The sequence below is a fragment of the Hevea brasiliensis genome, unplaced genomic scaffold (genome assembly GCF_030052815.1).
Source record: "Hevea brasiliensis isolate MT/VB/25A 57/8 unplaced genomic scaffold, ASM3005281v1 Scaf1, whole genome shotgun sequence".
NCBI lineage: Eukaryota > Viridiplantae > Streptophyta > Magnoliopsida > Malpighiales > Euphorbiaceae > Hevea > Hevea brasiliensis.
The window spans coordinates 8,108,903-8,123,956 of NW_026614585.1; the positions used below are offsets into that span (position 1 = coordinate 8,108,903).

At 31.2% G+C, this 15,054-nt stretch overlaps 1 protein-coding gene and 1 long non-coding RNA gene across 3 annotated transcripts; both read right to left on the minus strand.

Moving 5' to 3' along the window:
• Positions 1-3,401: 3,401 nt before the first annotated feature.
• Positions 3,402-7,919, minus strand: LOC110633981 (uncharacterized). 2 transcript variants are annotated; one of them, XR_009146457.1, is made up of 3 exons: positions 7,569-7,919; positions 7,073-7,262; positions 3,402-6,154 (listed from the first exon to the last, which is right to left on the minus strand). It is a non-coding gene; the product is annotated as an uncharacterized LOC110633981 (long non-coding RNA). The 2 variants fall into 2 exon arrangements; XR_009146458.1 differs by having other exon boundaries at positions 7,073-7,209; positions 7,569-7,918.
• A 1,139-nt stretch (positions 7,920-9,058) lies between these two features.
• On the minus strand, positions 9,059-11,417 carry LOC110633980 (COBRA-like protein 2). Its single transcript, XM_058141459.1, has 6 exons — positions 11,276-11,417; positions 11,084-11,163; positions 10,499-10,952; positions 9,936-10,095; positions 9,509-9,768; positions 9,059-9,360 (listed from the first exon to the last, which is right to left on the minus strand). Exons 1-6 carry the CDS (start codon positions 11,337-11,339, stop codon positions 9,059-9,061), a joined length of 1,320 nt encoding a protein of 439 aa, XP_057997442.1. The 5' UTR covers positions 11,340-11,417.
• Positions 11,418-15,054: the final 3,637 nt, after the last annotated feature.

Here is a 15,054-nt window from a genome sequence, read left to right on the forward strand (position 1 = left end):
CGATTGCTTGGAAATAAAAGGCGTAGGGCTTAAGGTGAGGGAGGCAACACCTCTGTTAATTACATTTATTTTTTTTTTTTAATTCCTTCTTTGAATGACAGAGTTAAAAACCGTAAAAGGAGGCTCTCATTTCACACCGGTGATGCCACAATTGCTTAAAAAAGGGAAAGAAGAATAACCTAAGGACTGAGGTACGTCTCTCTCTCATCTTTCCTCTCTCTCACTCTCTCCTTTAAATCTTATACATATGTAGCATAACACATTATAGATGATCCAAGAATGATGTTTTCCACCGAGGCACAATAGAAATTAGGGATTAAGATGTTTTAAAATTGTAATTACCCACTGAATAGCAACAGATTTAAATAAGACCTAAATTTCATCACTAATTTGTCTCAGATGTTGACATAAAAAAAAAAGTCTATTGCTAATTCTCTATTAATCTATCGGTAATTTAAATTATTAGTGACAAAATTAAATCCTTTGCTAAATCTATTGCTAGAGGTACTCAGTGTTGTTAAAGGAGCTTTAAAGCACCAGGCGAGGCGAGGCAACCCTTTAGCACCTCGCCTAGCTCCGATTGGCCTGGGTTGCATAAGACAATTGCTTGGAAATAAAAGGCGTAGGGCTTAAGGTGAGGGAGGCAACACCTCTGTTAAATAACGTTTATTTTTTTTTTTTAATTCCTTCTTTGAATGATAGAGTTAAAAACCATAAAAGGAGGCTCTCATTTCACACCAGTGACGCCACAATTGCTTAAAAAAGGGAAAGAAGAATAACCTAAGGACTGAGATACGTCTCTCTCTCATCTTTCCTCTCTCTCACTCTCTCCTCTACATCTTATATATATGTAGCATAACACATTATAGATGATCCAAGAATGATGTTTTCCACTGAGGCACAATAGAAATTAGGGATTAAGATGTTTTAAAATTGTAATTGCCCACTGAATAGCGACAAATTTAAATAAGACCTAAATTTCATCGCTAATTTGTCTCAGATGTTGACATTAAAAAAAAAGTCTATTGCTAATTCACTATTAATCTATCGGTAATTTAAATTATTAGTGACAAAATTAAATCCTTCACTAAATCCATTGCTAGAGGTACTCAGTGTTGTTAAAGGCGCTTTAAAGCACCAGGCGAGGCGAGGCAACCCTTTAGCACCTCGCCTAGCTCCGATTGGCCTAGGTTGCATTAGACGATTGCTTGGAAATAAAAGGCGTAGGGCTTAAGGTGAGGGAGGCAACACCTCTGTTAAATAACATTTATTTTTTTTTTTAATTCCTTTTTTGAATGACAAAGTTAAAAACCGTAAAAGGAAGCTCTCATTTCACACCAGTGATGCCACAATTGCTTAAAAAATGGAAAGAAGAATAACCTAAGGACTGAGGAATGTCTCTCTCTCATCTTCTCTCCTCTCTTCTCTTCTTTTATTCTTCCCTTTTCTCAAGTCTGTCACAGCACCAACGTTTTTCTTCTTCTTTTTGTTTCTTTTACTTTTTCTTTTCTTTTCTCTCATTCTTCTCTCTTCTTCTATTCTTTCTTCTCTCATAGTCTTGCCATTTTAATCCATTTGCAACACTTATACTCTTGCATTTTCTTTTTTCCCCTTTTACTTTTTTTCCTTGTCTTTTATACTATTTGTCTCTTTTTATATGTTTTCTTCTCTTGACCATTTCTAATTACCCAAAAGAAACACTTTTTTTTTTAAATTATTTCTTTTTAATTTATTATTTGATGATTTATTATATGGGTATTATGATATGCATTTGTTAGATGGGTATTGTCAATTGCAATATGCTTTTTATTGAATGAGTATTATGGTATGTTAAATTAAGGTGTCTTTGCAAATGGTTATTTAATTTTGAATTAGGCCATATTAATGGGAGACATTGAGTATGGGTGATTGTCAATTGGGACATGTTTTTTATTAAATCGGTATTATGATGTTAGATTGATGTGTGTTAAATATTTACAACTAGTTAATTTTAAAATGATTTAGGTCTTATTAATTGAACGTTTGACATTTTTTAATATACCCTTTTACATATTAACATAAACTTTTATGTTAAAAGTATACATTTATAATTTAAACAATTTAGACTGCTATACTTCCTTTTGAAAAGGCTTCTGCCTTGCTTTTCCCCCAAGGCCATACGAAATCCCATCACCTTAACGCCACCTTTCGCAACACTAACACTGGAGGTTCTGTATTGTAGCAAAGAAAATTACGATTTTTTCATAGCTCATTAATATTGACATGCAACTGGAAAAATAAACAAAGAGCTAATTATGAAACAATCCAATAAACAATTATGCTAGGCCATAATCGGGGTTCGACTAAATTGCACGGAGGAAATTGTGTGGCATTATCCTTCAATCAATTGCAAAGAGGAAATTATGTGCAAAGATCCCATTTTTTGGTTTTCAATACTAAAATAATAGGAAAATAAAAAAAGCACACACTCATCAGATTGACATTCATCCCTACGCCGTATTCTAATATATATCAATGGGCAACGATTTCGAGCATGAGTGGCAGAAGATACAATACTACCAGACTACTAGTAGTAGCAGTATCCAGGATACAATTTGAAGCGAGGTAAGAACTGAAATGGGAATGGAAACTAGTGCATTAGAAAATGAGTTGTAAGACACATACAAATTGAGATCTCAACCAAGTAAAAATGGAGCAAACTAAGATAAAAAGAGGTGTATAACTGTATATTGACCAAGATCACAAGAACTCAATTAACAGACATAAGTATTGCGAATTCTAGACATAGGTGTCACCCAATCAAAGTTAGGTTACAATGTGAAAATGAAAAAAAGTAATGAATTTCTAATAGAATAATAAGGGCAGAAAACAATAGGAAACTTAAGATTTTTTACATAGCTCATTAATATTAAAATGTAAATGGAAAAATAAAAAAGCATGGTAGCAAAATGAATTTCTCAATTTCAGCCAGTCAGTAAAGTCAACGACAGGAAAGCGCAGGGCAAGAAAGATCTAGAAGCTTCTCCAACTGGTGGACAGCAAGGCACTATTCAGTTAGCTGAGAGTACGAGGGGCATGTGAGGCAGCAGCTCCAAGCTCATATAATTGAGTAGAAGTCTGAAAGGTGGTATGACTAGAGAATTTGTATTTCTTTCCAGCTTTCATACCTTGCAGGCAGTTGGTATGACTGCTGGGTTAAGTGAGGCATTTCTGGGTTACTATTCCAGAGCCTCTTGAAACCCACGTGCAATTTTGAATCTCTGAATAAAACTCACTTCTCTGCAACTATTCATTTTCAGTCTATCATCCATCTCTTTTTGGTTCCTTATTCCATCAGTCGAGAAAAAAAAAAAAAAACATGTATGCTAGTGGGTGGGTGCAGAGAGAGAGATAGAAGATGAAGAAAAAAAACAAAAAGGCTAGCCTGAGGTGGGATGAAATAAGTAGAAAATAAGCCAGAAAAAAAATTACCTGGAGAGTGCAGAGCAGAGGCCTTTGATGAAGCTGGAGCATCGGGATGTGATTAAGCTTATTGTGCCTTTCTTCTTCTTTGGCATTTTAAATCCTAAATTAAATGCCGAAAATTTCTTTCTAAAAAATATTGAGAAAATTGTGCATGTGAACTCATTAATTTTCATGTTTGGATGTAAGTTTATTTTGTTATATTTGATTGTCTTTGTTATCAAATTGTGTGCTAAAATAAGCACCCTAATTTACTTAGATAACTTTTATTTAGATTGCAGATTTTTCACTTACCAGTTTTTTCCTAATTAGTGATAATGTTAATCACATCTCTAGTAAGGTGATGAGTTGAACTAACTGTAAGTCATAATTTTTTTTTTGTTAATTAAGTGAGTAAGAATAATTATATTGCTATCAATTAATATAACTTTCGAATAATTAAAATATATAAAATAAAATAACAACAAAGAATGCCAATTTTTTTAGACATTTCCAACAAAAAACTTCATTTTAGAAAAAAATTCTTAACCGAATATTTTATTATAGTTATGCAGATACAAAACATTATCATTTCCAAATAATCTCTAAAAAATCAGATGTCTATTCTTATGGTGTTGTGCTTTTAGAGATAAATATTTGAGAGAATGTCTTGTGACGATAAAGATTTTAACATCATTGAATGGTATGACAATTATTGACAACATACTACACCAATGCAATTAAAATATTTTATATATAAGCAAATAAATTATTGACTTTTTTTGAAAATTTAAATTGGTAAACAAAATATATTTTTTATTTAATTGAAAACCAATAATAAAAAATATGTGAGTAAACTAATATAGTTCTTATAATTCCAACATAGAGTTCTATAAGTACTCTTGGCCTATTAATTTGTAAATAGTTCTTATTATTAAAATACATTTACAAATATATAAATAAAGTTAACATTACAATATTGAAAAAATTAAAACTTGATTAACTAATAAATACTTTTTTATCAATATTTAGTAAATAAATCCAATTAAACTAGTTTTGAGTAATTAATAATATACGGCTCTTGTTGATTCCAAATTAAGAAATTATGAAATACATGATTTCTTGTACTATAATTTCCATGTATAAACTTTCATAGTTTCAACCACCAAAGAAAGATGGAAAATCTTAACATATCTATCTATATGTCCCAATGAAAGATTAAAATTTGGCATAACTTTTTTACCATTATTATATTATAGGATACATATAATTGGAATTTTTGAAAGAAATATACCTACAGAGCAAATATGAGATCGGAAAAGATAAATTCTTACACAATACCATATATAATATTTATTTTTTAAGAAAATTATGATTTACCTTTTCTATATACGTCATAATTTTCATAAAAAAATGTAATATTATATATAACATTATGTAACAATTTATTGTCTTTTTAATCTCATATTTGCTCTCTGCAGGCATAATTTCTTCAAGAACTTCAATTATCTGCATAGCATAATATAATAACCGTAAAATGATTACATCAATTATGTAATCTTTCATTGTCATATATACATAGAAAGATATACAAAACATTAAAAATTTATATACGATAATTATAACACATGAAATAATGTATTTCCTTTACCCTATATCATAACTTCTTAATTTGAAATCAAGAAGAGACATATATTCTTCATTTTTCAAAACTAGTTCAATTTGATTTCTTGCCTAAACATATAAAATGAAGTATTCGTTATTTAATAAAACTTTTCTATTTTCTAATATATTAATAATTATAAGTACATTCACATTTTTGAACATGAATTCTAATATTAAAAACTATCTTCTAAAATAAATTAAAAGTCCAATTTTCAAAACAACATATGTTCATTATAGAAATTACATAAATTCACTCACATATTTTTTTTACTGGTTTATCTTCATTAAATAAATAAATATATATATATATATATATTTTATTTATCAAATTAAATTTTCAAAAAAAATCAATTACCTATTTACTAACATGTAAAAGATTTATCCGAAGACATTCTCTTAGTATTTTTCTCTAAAAGCACAACACCATAAGAATAAACACGTGATTTCTCAGAAACTTTTCGGAAAAGATAATATTCTGAATAAGCATAACTATAATGAAAAATCAGTTAGGAATTTTTTTATAGAATGAAATTCTTTGCAAGAGAAGCCCAAAAAAATTAGTATTCACTTTGTTGATATTATATTTTTATATATTTTAACTATTCAAAAACTATACATAATTGACAGCAATGTAATTATACTAGATCACACAATTAACAAGAAAAAAAAGTTACAAGTTACACGTTATTAGGCTCATCACCTTACTGGAGGTTTGAATAACATTATTACTAATAAGGAAAAACCTAACAAGTGAACATCTGCAATCCAAACAAAAATTATATAAATAGATTATGGAATTTATTTTGTCACAAAATTTAATATTAAAGACAGTCAAAAATAAAAAAGCAAACTTTCATACAAATATGAAATGAACAAATTCATGTGTACAAATTTCTCAATATCTTTAAAAAAAATTTTTGACATTTAATTAAAAATTTTAATGCCTTTTTCTTTGTTGTTATCACTATCCTAAATACCTTTGGTTCAAATTCATTGTTAACAACTACATTATCAACCTTCATATCTCAATGTATAATTTTGGAATCACCTGAACATATACATATGAACTATGTGAGGGTAGAAAACTTTAACATGAAATAGATTAATAACACCAAAAAAATAAAGAAATTACATCAAACAGCGAAAACGCTATTAATTGCTCAAAGTCATAATGTAGCTATTGCAACCCTTTAGCAGAGCCAATTGTGATTTTCATTCTGCTTGTCCACTCTAAAAGCTTCTTTCCTACCATATAATACCACTATAAGATCTTAATATCATATTTACAGCTATGACCAGATAGTTATATGTATGAAAATCTAAAGGCTCAAAAAGGACTTACCATATAAATGAGATCTTAAGGACTTATTGGAAACATATTCTAAAACATGCAATCTATAATATGCCCCTTGATTGCAATAACCATCCAACTTAACAATATTTGGATGACAAACACTGCTAAGGACCTCAAACTCATTGTCATCCAATTTTATCCTGTATAACTTAAGTTTCTTGATAGCAATGACTTTACCTTCTAATTTTTCCCTATAGACTTGACCAAAACCATGGCTAAGCAGAAAGTTGTTCAAGAATTTACAAGTTGCCAGTGCTAGCTGTTCAAAGCTATATTTTTTTAGCTCAAATTCTTGGTTCTTTAAAGGTACGTGCATGACCTCTATTCTTTAGATCCTAAACTACTGAGCAAGATTCAATCGAATTTGTAACTGTTGAGTGGTGAGGTGGTGATACTACTGGGGTGCTGCTGATGCAGACTTCTAAGCAGGAGAGAGAGAGAGAGAGAGAGAGAGAGAGAGAGAGAGAGAGAGAGAAGAGGGCATAGATGGTGGATCTGACCACCAAACATTTAAACAACTTCTAATAAATGATTCTTTCATGGAACCCATACACATCCACAAGAGCAGCACCATGGAGCATGAAATACAAGTACAAAGAGCCAAAACCATACCTTCTGTGTCAAGGCTGCCGTGATCTGCGTCAGTACTCATCTTTCAGAAACAATACCCCGAGCAAGAAGCCATCAGAGTTGTAGAATCACCACAGTTACAATTTACGATTTGAGAGAGAGCGAGAGAAAAAACAGATCTGAGTGGAGAAGTAGGTTAGAAATTTTGAAGAAAAGGTAGGCAACAATTTTCCTGATGCACAAAATAAAAAAAATAAATAAATAAGTAGGTGGATTCCCAATACATCAGAAAACACAAAGCAACACTCTCAAATCTCAATAATTGTCTTCTCAAACCAGCAATCAACATTAACAAAAAAAATCAAATAAACAAAAAAAATAAAATAAACAAAACAAAACCATAGCCACACCCAAAAGCCAAACAGAAAATCAATTAATCAAGACAACCATATCACACCCAAAAGCCAAAAACTCAGAACCTTAGTAAGTTATTTTCAATGGCAAACCCTCTTATTTTGTTTACAAAGTCAGCGCTTACCATTCTGAGCAATTAAAGCTAGTATCGCGGCTAAAGCTTATAGATCTGGAGTGGGTAAAGCTCAGCTGGTGAGTTTGAATTGGAAATCCACCATTCTCACTCAAGAAGGGAATGAGTGGAAGAGAACAGGGGAGACAACGTCGGTTGGCGTCGGGAAGAAGTCGCCGTCAGCATCACATCTTCATGGCATGAGCATCTTCTTCGCAGGGTGCATCTGCATCACATATCTTTGCTATGAGCATCACAACTTCGCCATCGTGGGTTAGGTGGGAGAGAAAACTGAGGGGGGAAAAGATGAGAACTATTATATGATGGTCTGGGTGGGAGTGAGGGCATGCGGCTGGTATGAGAACACCCATATTTATAGTGAAGAGATGACCTAGCTTTGGTTTGAAGCTGTCTTTCTAATGGTGGGCTTTTAATTGAGGAGATGAGAGCAGGCTGGGCCCTGCAACTGGACCAAAAGGAGATGAAACGAGGTGGGTTTTATGGGGTTTTAACTTAACAAGCCCAATTTCGATATTGATTTTCTATTAAAAATTAAAATTCTCTAAAATTTTAAATTAAACCGAATGGATTAGCTTAAATAACCAAACTAACCTATCAAATTGAATCTAACAGATTAAAATGCTCACCCCTAACTTTACCTATGCAATAATCTCACTCCTCTCCACTCCTATCATCATGGCTCTCTTTTTGCAAATCTTCTCGTAATGCAAATTTACTAAATTTCAATTAATTTCATAAAAATTATTACAATTGAAAATTAAAAATCTTCATATAAATAACATTATCTTAAATTCTCTTTTTTTTTTAATTTTTTTTCACCAGCAACCATTAATTAATAATTTTATTTGTAAAATAATTAATAGATTAATATAAAAACTTTTAATTTTCAGTTATAGTGATTTTTATGAAATTAAATTAAAATTTAGTAAATTTTATAAAAGAAATTAAAGTCATATAATTGAGTGACGTGTGTGAGTATATTTATTCACAAAGCCTAATTTATAGCCAACAACAGACCTCCAAATTCCAATTCCAGTTTCTCAAATGTCTCCATACAAAAAGGAGAGAGAATTACTCGAATCTTGTTAATTTATTTAATGCACCAGAAAACTTTTATTAGTCATCAACGCATCCAGTAATGAAACAATAGTATGTAGTACATAGAAAGGCTGCAACCATCCTTGAAAACTAATCCAGCTAACTAATTGGAAAAATATCAATTAAGTAATTGGAAAAATATCAATTAAGTCTTCCAGCTGATTGATGAACAAATAGCAATCAGTGTTCCTTATATCAACAGTAAATTTTCTCCTCCAAAAACCTTACAATGAATCACCTTTTGTCTTCAGCAAGGAACAATATCAACAAAACACAGCCTGAATTAGCAAGTAATCACAATCTCAAACCTTGGCACCCCATTAAGATCTATTGGGACAGCTACAAGTTATGCATTGGACTGTAAGCACGTGCAGAGTTATTTATCAAAGCCAAGTTATTAGTATCTTGCAAGTCAAATAAACCAGGATGAGAAGGAGAAGATAATGAGGGGGTTTTATGCAGTAGCTAATATTTGGTTGCACTGGGAAGGTGTCTGGAAGAGGCATCTCACACTCCTCGCCACTGAAATATATTCGTCGTGGCAAGGCCCATCCGTTGCTTAAGGTGAAAGTGCTCAAATCCTTTTCCAGAAGTATATCTGTTGTCACTGAGCCAAGTTCCCCTTCATTAGCTTGTAACAACTCGTTATTGTAGAACTGTAAGCCCCAGAACAAGGCAACGTTATCTGCATGAATCCCAATTATTGGATTGATAAACCAAGTAGTCATTAACATGAACTAGTCCTAGAATTGTTACAAGTACACCAACAAATCTCACCGTCTTCCACACACATATTAAAGTTGGCTGTAATAAGAAGAAAAGGTGATAAGTACCTGTAAAACCAACCGTGGGAAGAGTTGTGCTGTTGAAGCTATATGTAATTGCTTTCTGGCTGAAACCAGGATGCTGTACTAATACGTTCCAGTCTGAGTAGTTTCTCTTATAATTGTAGTTAGAGACTGTAAGTTTCACCCTCCAATGACTCATATAGTTGTTCTTAACATGCCAATGAACTCTAACTGGGCACATATGATCTGTGCATTGAACCACGTCTAGACTATTCAAATTTGACAATGATGAGGAGGAACCTTCACTGATAATCCAAACAGAGAGAGAGAGAGAGGGAGATCGATATGTTACTATACTTGGAAACTGTAGGCTCATGATAACTAAACAGATAACTAGAAAATTTCCTTAATATTGCCCGGAGCTCCATGGTTTTATGATTAAGAATGGAGTCGGTCAATTGTAGAAACACACCTTATACATGGAACTGTATTTCGGTTCGTCTCTTTGCATCCACAGCTACATTCAGGGCATGTTGTGACCTTATGATTGTAGAAGGCTGAGAGTGAAACACAACAAACAGGCTTTTTGTTTGCCAAGAAACTAGAGTATGTGCATGTTGATTTCCATGTTTCTGGAAATTAAAACAGCAAATTTACGGATATGATTAGTTGCATAGTGGAACTCAAGCACACCAATCTGATAAAAAATAATATATATTTCTAGGTTTTAAAAATCGTAGTGCAGAATACAGAGTAAGCTAAGAATTTGGGCTTATTGCCATCCAGGATACCAGAAACAGTGTCAATAATTTTATTGCTAAATTTGACTGAAATTTTATTAAAATCTAGGACTAATTATTTCGTCAAAAATAAATTAAAATGGAGTGATTTTTATTAATAGAATTTGAAATTCATCAACATTAGGTAATGAATAAAACTAAAATCTGTCTAATCAACTAAACCAAGTTAAAATTTTTTGGCAATTCTTGTTACTATAGAAATTTGCTCTACTAGCTCCTTGCATAGGGTACTTACTGTAAACCTGAACTTTTCTTCTACCCCCAATATCTGACGACTGCGTGGGATCAGTCTCCGTTACAGGACCACAAGTGTAACCAGGACCTGGTGCGGATAAGGTCAGATTAGCTGGAGGAGGTACAGTTGCACTTATATCCAAGTTGCCAACAGTAATTTCGAAGGAAGAGAACGACTTGGAAGGATCAATAGCCCAGGCTGAAAGAAGGCCTCCATGGCAGCAGTCCTCGGACTTGTTCGCAGGCAAGGCGTCTGGCATAAGATCAGCAATGACAGGTTTTGGCTGGCAAGAGTGTGGGGTTTGATATTTGAAGGCGGAGCAATCCCCTTGAGCGGTGGCAAATGCACCAGACATTGACCAGATGATCTCATTCTTAGTCCAAGCCCACCCCATGTTCCATCCTGGTTTGTCAACATGCCTGTACTGATAGTAGTTTTGGATTTTGACCCTAGCCTGGAAAAGGAGCTTGGAAAAATAAGGACTCTAGCCTTGTAGGTTCATTCCATATTTCAGAAATTTTTCTAAAGTTTTATTTAACTAAAAATTTTTAATTCAGGACTGATGAAAATATATAGCATACTGACCAAATATCCATCAGTTCTCCATTCATGGATATCGAAGGTAACAGTAATACTTCCATTGGGATCCAGAGGATCATAGCAGTCTGCAAACCATAACGAAAAGTGAAGATTATTCAGCAAGAATCAAGCATCCTCTCCTGAACTGGAAAACCCAGAAAAGAATTAAAAAAAATCAAATAAAGGAAAATTGAATGCCTGAAAAAGTGCAGCAAGTCGTTAATAATATTAGGATCAGTGCACTAGACTGTACAGAAGACATAACTAACTCCTTTCGAAAATCATTGGGTTAATTAGATTGATAAAGGTTGTTATAGTTGAACGAGACAAGAAAGGGTCTGGTCATGAGCTGCACAATCAAGAAGAAAGTGTCCTGGTACCATCTAGATCACCTCCAATTCATCAGAATATTCATGGGTAGACAGCTGATACAAGCAAGTGAACAACAATCATCGGAAATATCAACTGGGTTACGTGTGTACTTAACCTCAAACTGGCTAATGTTCACTCTGAGAAGTCAAAACTTAATGAGAAGATTCTTTATTTCTGTACAGAGAGGAACAGAACATAAACTTTCGAAGATGCTGATTGTCTTATTGAACATCAAATAAACGATACAGTTTCTCACGCACTTTCATTAAAAGGACGGCACACATTTATTCCTCAAAACAAGGTCTTCTAGTAATTGGGGCCGTAACACGACATTTTCCACATAATTAGAGATTACCTTTTCTCTCTCTTTACATAACACTGAATACTCCTTGCATCATGTTAATTCCACTATTATATTATTTTTCTTAGTTATCACAAGTTTCGTTTGTTTGTATATATATATATATATATATATATATATATTAGTTTGGGATATGGATTTATGCTAAATTAATACTTGAGCGTAATTGGGTTAACCATTGTCACATTCCATATATTTTAAGAAAAAAGTTAAAAAAAACCTACAGGCATCTTGAAGAACATAGACAATGGATAATTGGAAATTGCTGCAAATGTATGTGTGAGGTATACTAATTGGACATCCATGCCTGTCTTCCTAAGAAAAATAAAATAAAATAAAATTGTCTTGAAGAACATAGACCATGGATTATAGGAAATTGCAAATGTCGGTGTCAGATGAGGTATACTAAGCAGAGATCCGCAACAAAACCTTTGATGATCTATCCCATAGCGTTCATCGCTTATTTGGATATGCTAGTGTTTTCAATAAATCCTGTTGTACATATATTTTTTTAATATAATGTGCTTTTGAATATGTCTATTTTAATATTGAATTAAATTTTCTAATTTGGCTAGTTCAATTGGGATTTAAATTTACGATTTGTTTGGTCCGAACATGTGATGCAAAGAGATCAATGCAATAACACAGACACAACAACGAAAAAACATGCGATACGTAGACGCCATCACTCAACTATAAATATTTTTATAAAAGTCATTGAAGTTTAATTTTTTTATAAAACTCACTAACTTTTAATTTAATTTTATAAAAGTCACTATAACTGAAAATTAAAAATTTTTAAGTTAATTTGTTAAATTGTTAATTATTTTACAAATAAAACTATCTTATTTTATTAATTTCTCAAAAAAATAAGAAAATGCATAAAACACATCCAGCTATCATTAATTTTTTTCCTTTTTTCTATTTTTTCTCTATCAATAACCACTAGTTAGGTAATTTCATTTGTAAAATAATTGACAGGTTAGCAGGTTAATATAAAAACTTTTAATTCGTAGTTACAATAACATTTATGAAATCAAATTGAAATTCAGTTATTTTTATGAAAAAAATTTAAATTCAATGACTTTTATGAAAATACTCATAAAGTTGAGTAACCATATGATGATTACCCATATGTATATACATTACTATATAATGTGTAATAAAATGTTTAATGTCAATGTTAAACATAAAATTATTCAAGTTAATTTATAATAAATTACTAAATCACTTCTCATAATCAGGAAAATTTATTGCATATAATATGACATTTTTAATTTGAATTCATAAGCATAATATTTTTCTAATGTTTTTTTTTTATGAAAATGGCACTTTATTAAACATAAATTTAATAGTGCAATTAATATGCATATTTTTTTAATGCTTTTTTAAAAATAAATTTAATAGTGCAATTTTTTATTTATTAATATGTAATAAAAATTATTTATTAAAAAAATTCATAAACATAAATTGTATGTCGAACTATTTTTTTCAATACGGTATTGTGTTTAACATGTGGTAACTAAATATCAAATTAGTGCACATATCGGAAAATTATTCCACACCGTATATCTTTTATCAAGTCATATTCATGCTTCATAGGTTGAAGCCAATCTGCTCTTTTATTATTTTTTTTTTTTTCCTTTTGTCTTAAAAACACTAAAACCATTTTTTTAATAATTTTTGAGAGTGAATGCTATTTATTATTTAGGTATTTTCTTCGTCTTTGCATGTTGATAATTATATATTAATTGATTTTTGAATTCTAATTCTATCAAAATAGTTTATTCTTTTAATTTTAAGCCAAATATAATTTCACTCTTAAATTTTACCCAAAAAATTTTCGTAGCATCTCGAACTTTTAAAGCATCCAACATACCTAAGCTCTATAAAACTGGAAATCAGAGAATGTCACGATTCTAGTCAGCAAAAAGTGACTCAAATGCCCAAATGAAGTCCAACAGTAAAAACATCTCTTCATGAACGATTCTCTCTCCTAGGGATTTAAATAAACTTGCAAATAGATTTGGAGATGGGGATTTTGTTGCTTTCTCTAATCTATTCTTTTTCTACTCGTTTCTAATCTACTTTGAATCATCAATTGCAGTCACAGGGAAAACAAAGCAATTTGATATTCACAAATAGAAGGTGGCCTTAAGGATTTTGCCATTCCCGATTGTCATTGTGGGAAAAGAAGTATTCTAAAGTATTCATGAATCAATTTAAGTTCAGGAAGGAGATTCTTTAAGTGTAGGAAATATGGAGTGAGTTTTAATCTATATAATTTGTACCTTATCCCTTATTATTAGGGTAAATTTTTTTATAGTTATAATACTATAGTTCTTCAATTTAAAAATGTAATATAAAACCCCTTTAACTTTCAAATTTTACACAGTAAAATCTCTCCAACCTCTAATCACCGTTTTTCCAGTTAGACGTTAACCTGGACAGTTCCAGCGTAATGTTTAGTCATCATTTCTCTTTCCTCTCTTAAACTATGTGTAAATTAAATCCTTCTACTCTTTATAGAGAAAATAATTTTTCATGTGTAGAGATAATAATTTTATACTTTGCATAAGAAAGGAAAGAAAAATACTGATTAAGGGCCACGCTGGATCTGTTCACATTAGTATGTAACTGGAAAATCAGTAATTGCAACTTAGATAAATTTTACTGTGTAAAATTTGAAAGTTGAAGGGGTTTTATGTTACATTTTAAAGTTGAAGGACTATAATATCACAACCATATAAGTTCAGGGATAATTGTTAAAATTTATCCCTTATTATTATGGCTATTAGCAGACAAAACACTATATGAGAGCTTCTTCTCCTCTATTTTACTTTTTGGTTTGATGTTTTGGAATATGTATTTCTTTCTTTCCAAATTTGTGATTCTATGTTCAAATCTACTGTGTTATTACTTTTTCTGGAATTTAGAAATGCTTGTTAGGTTTTGTATGATTTTAAATTTCTTTTTACTACCAATGCACTTAAACCCTATAATTGTCTTGTGACATGGATTCCAGTAAAATTATCTAAATTTTTCTTTTTTTTAATCAAAAAAGGGACACTATTTTTAAGGATATTTACGCTAGATTCAAATTGCTTGATTTTAATTCGATGAAAATAGATTTTCTATTATGTATTTTGGGAACATGAAAAAAGAAAATGGCAAAATATTTTGCTAACCATTCCCTTAAAAAGCTGTAGTTTTAATTGTTTAATTGTTTGTATATTTTATATTC

Bases quoted from the DNA above. Each gene is read 5' to 3' on its own strand.
- LOC110633980 (XM_058141459.1), bottom strand. From the start codon at position 11,339: ATGTCTTCTGTACAGTCTAGTGCACTGATCCTAATATTATTAACGACT. The intron at 9,769-9,935 runs GTGTGTTTCTAC...TTGGATTATCAG, and splicing joins AATACAGTTCCATGTATAAG to TGAAGGTTCCTCCTCATCAT. The intron at 9,361-9,508 runs GTACTTATCACC...GGATTCATGCAG, and splicing joins TCCCACGGTTGGTTTTACAG to ATAACGTTGCCTTGTTCTGG.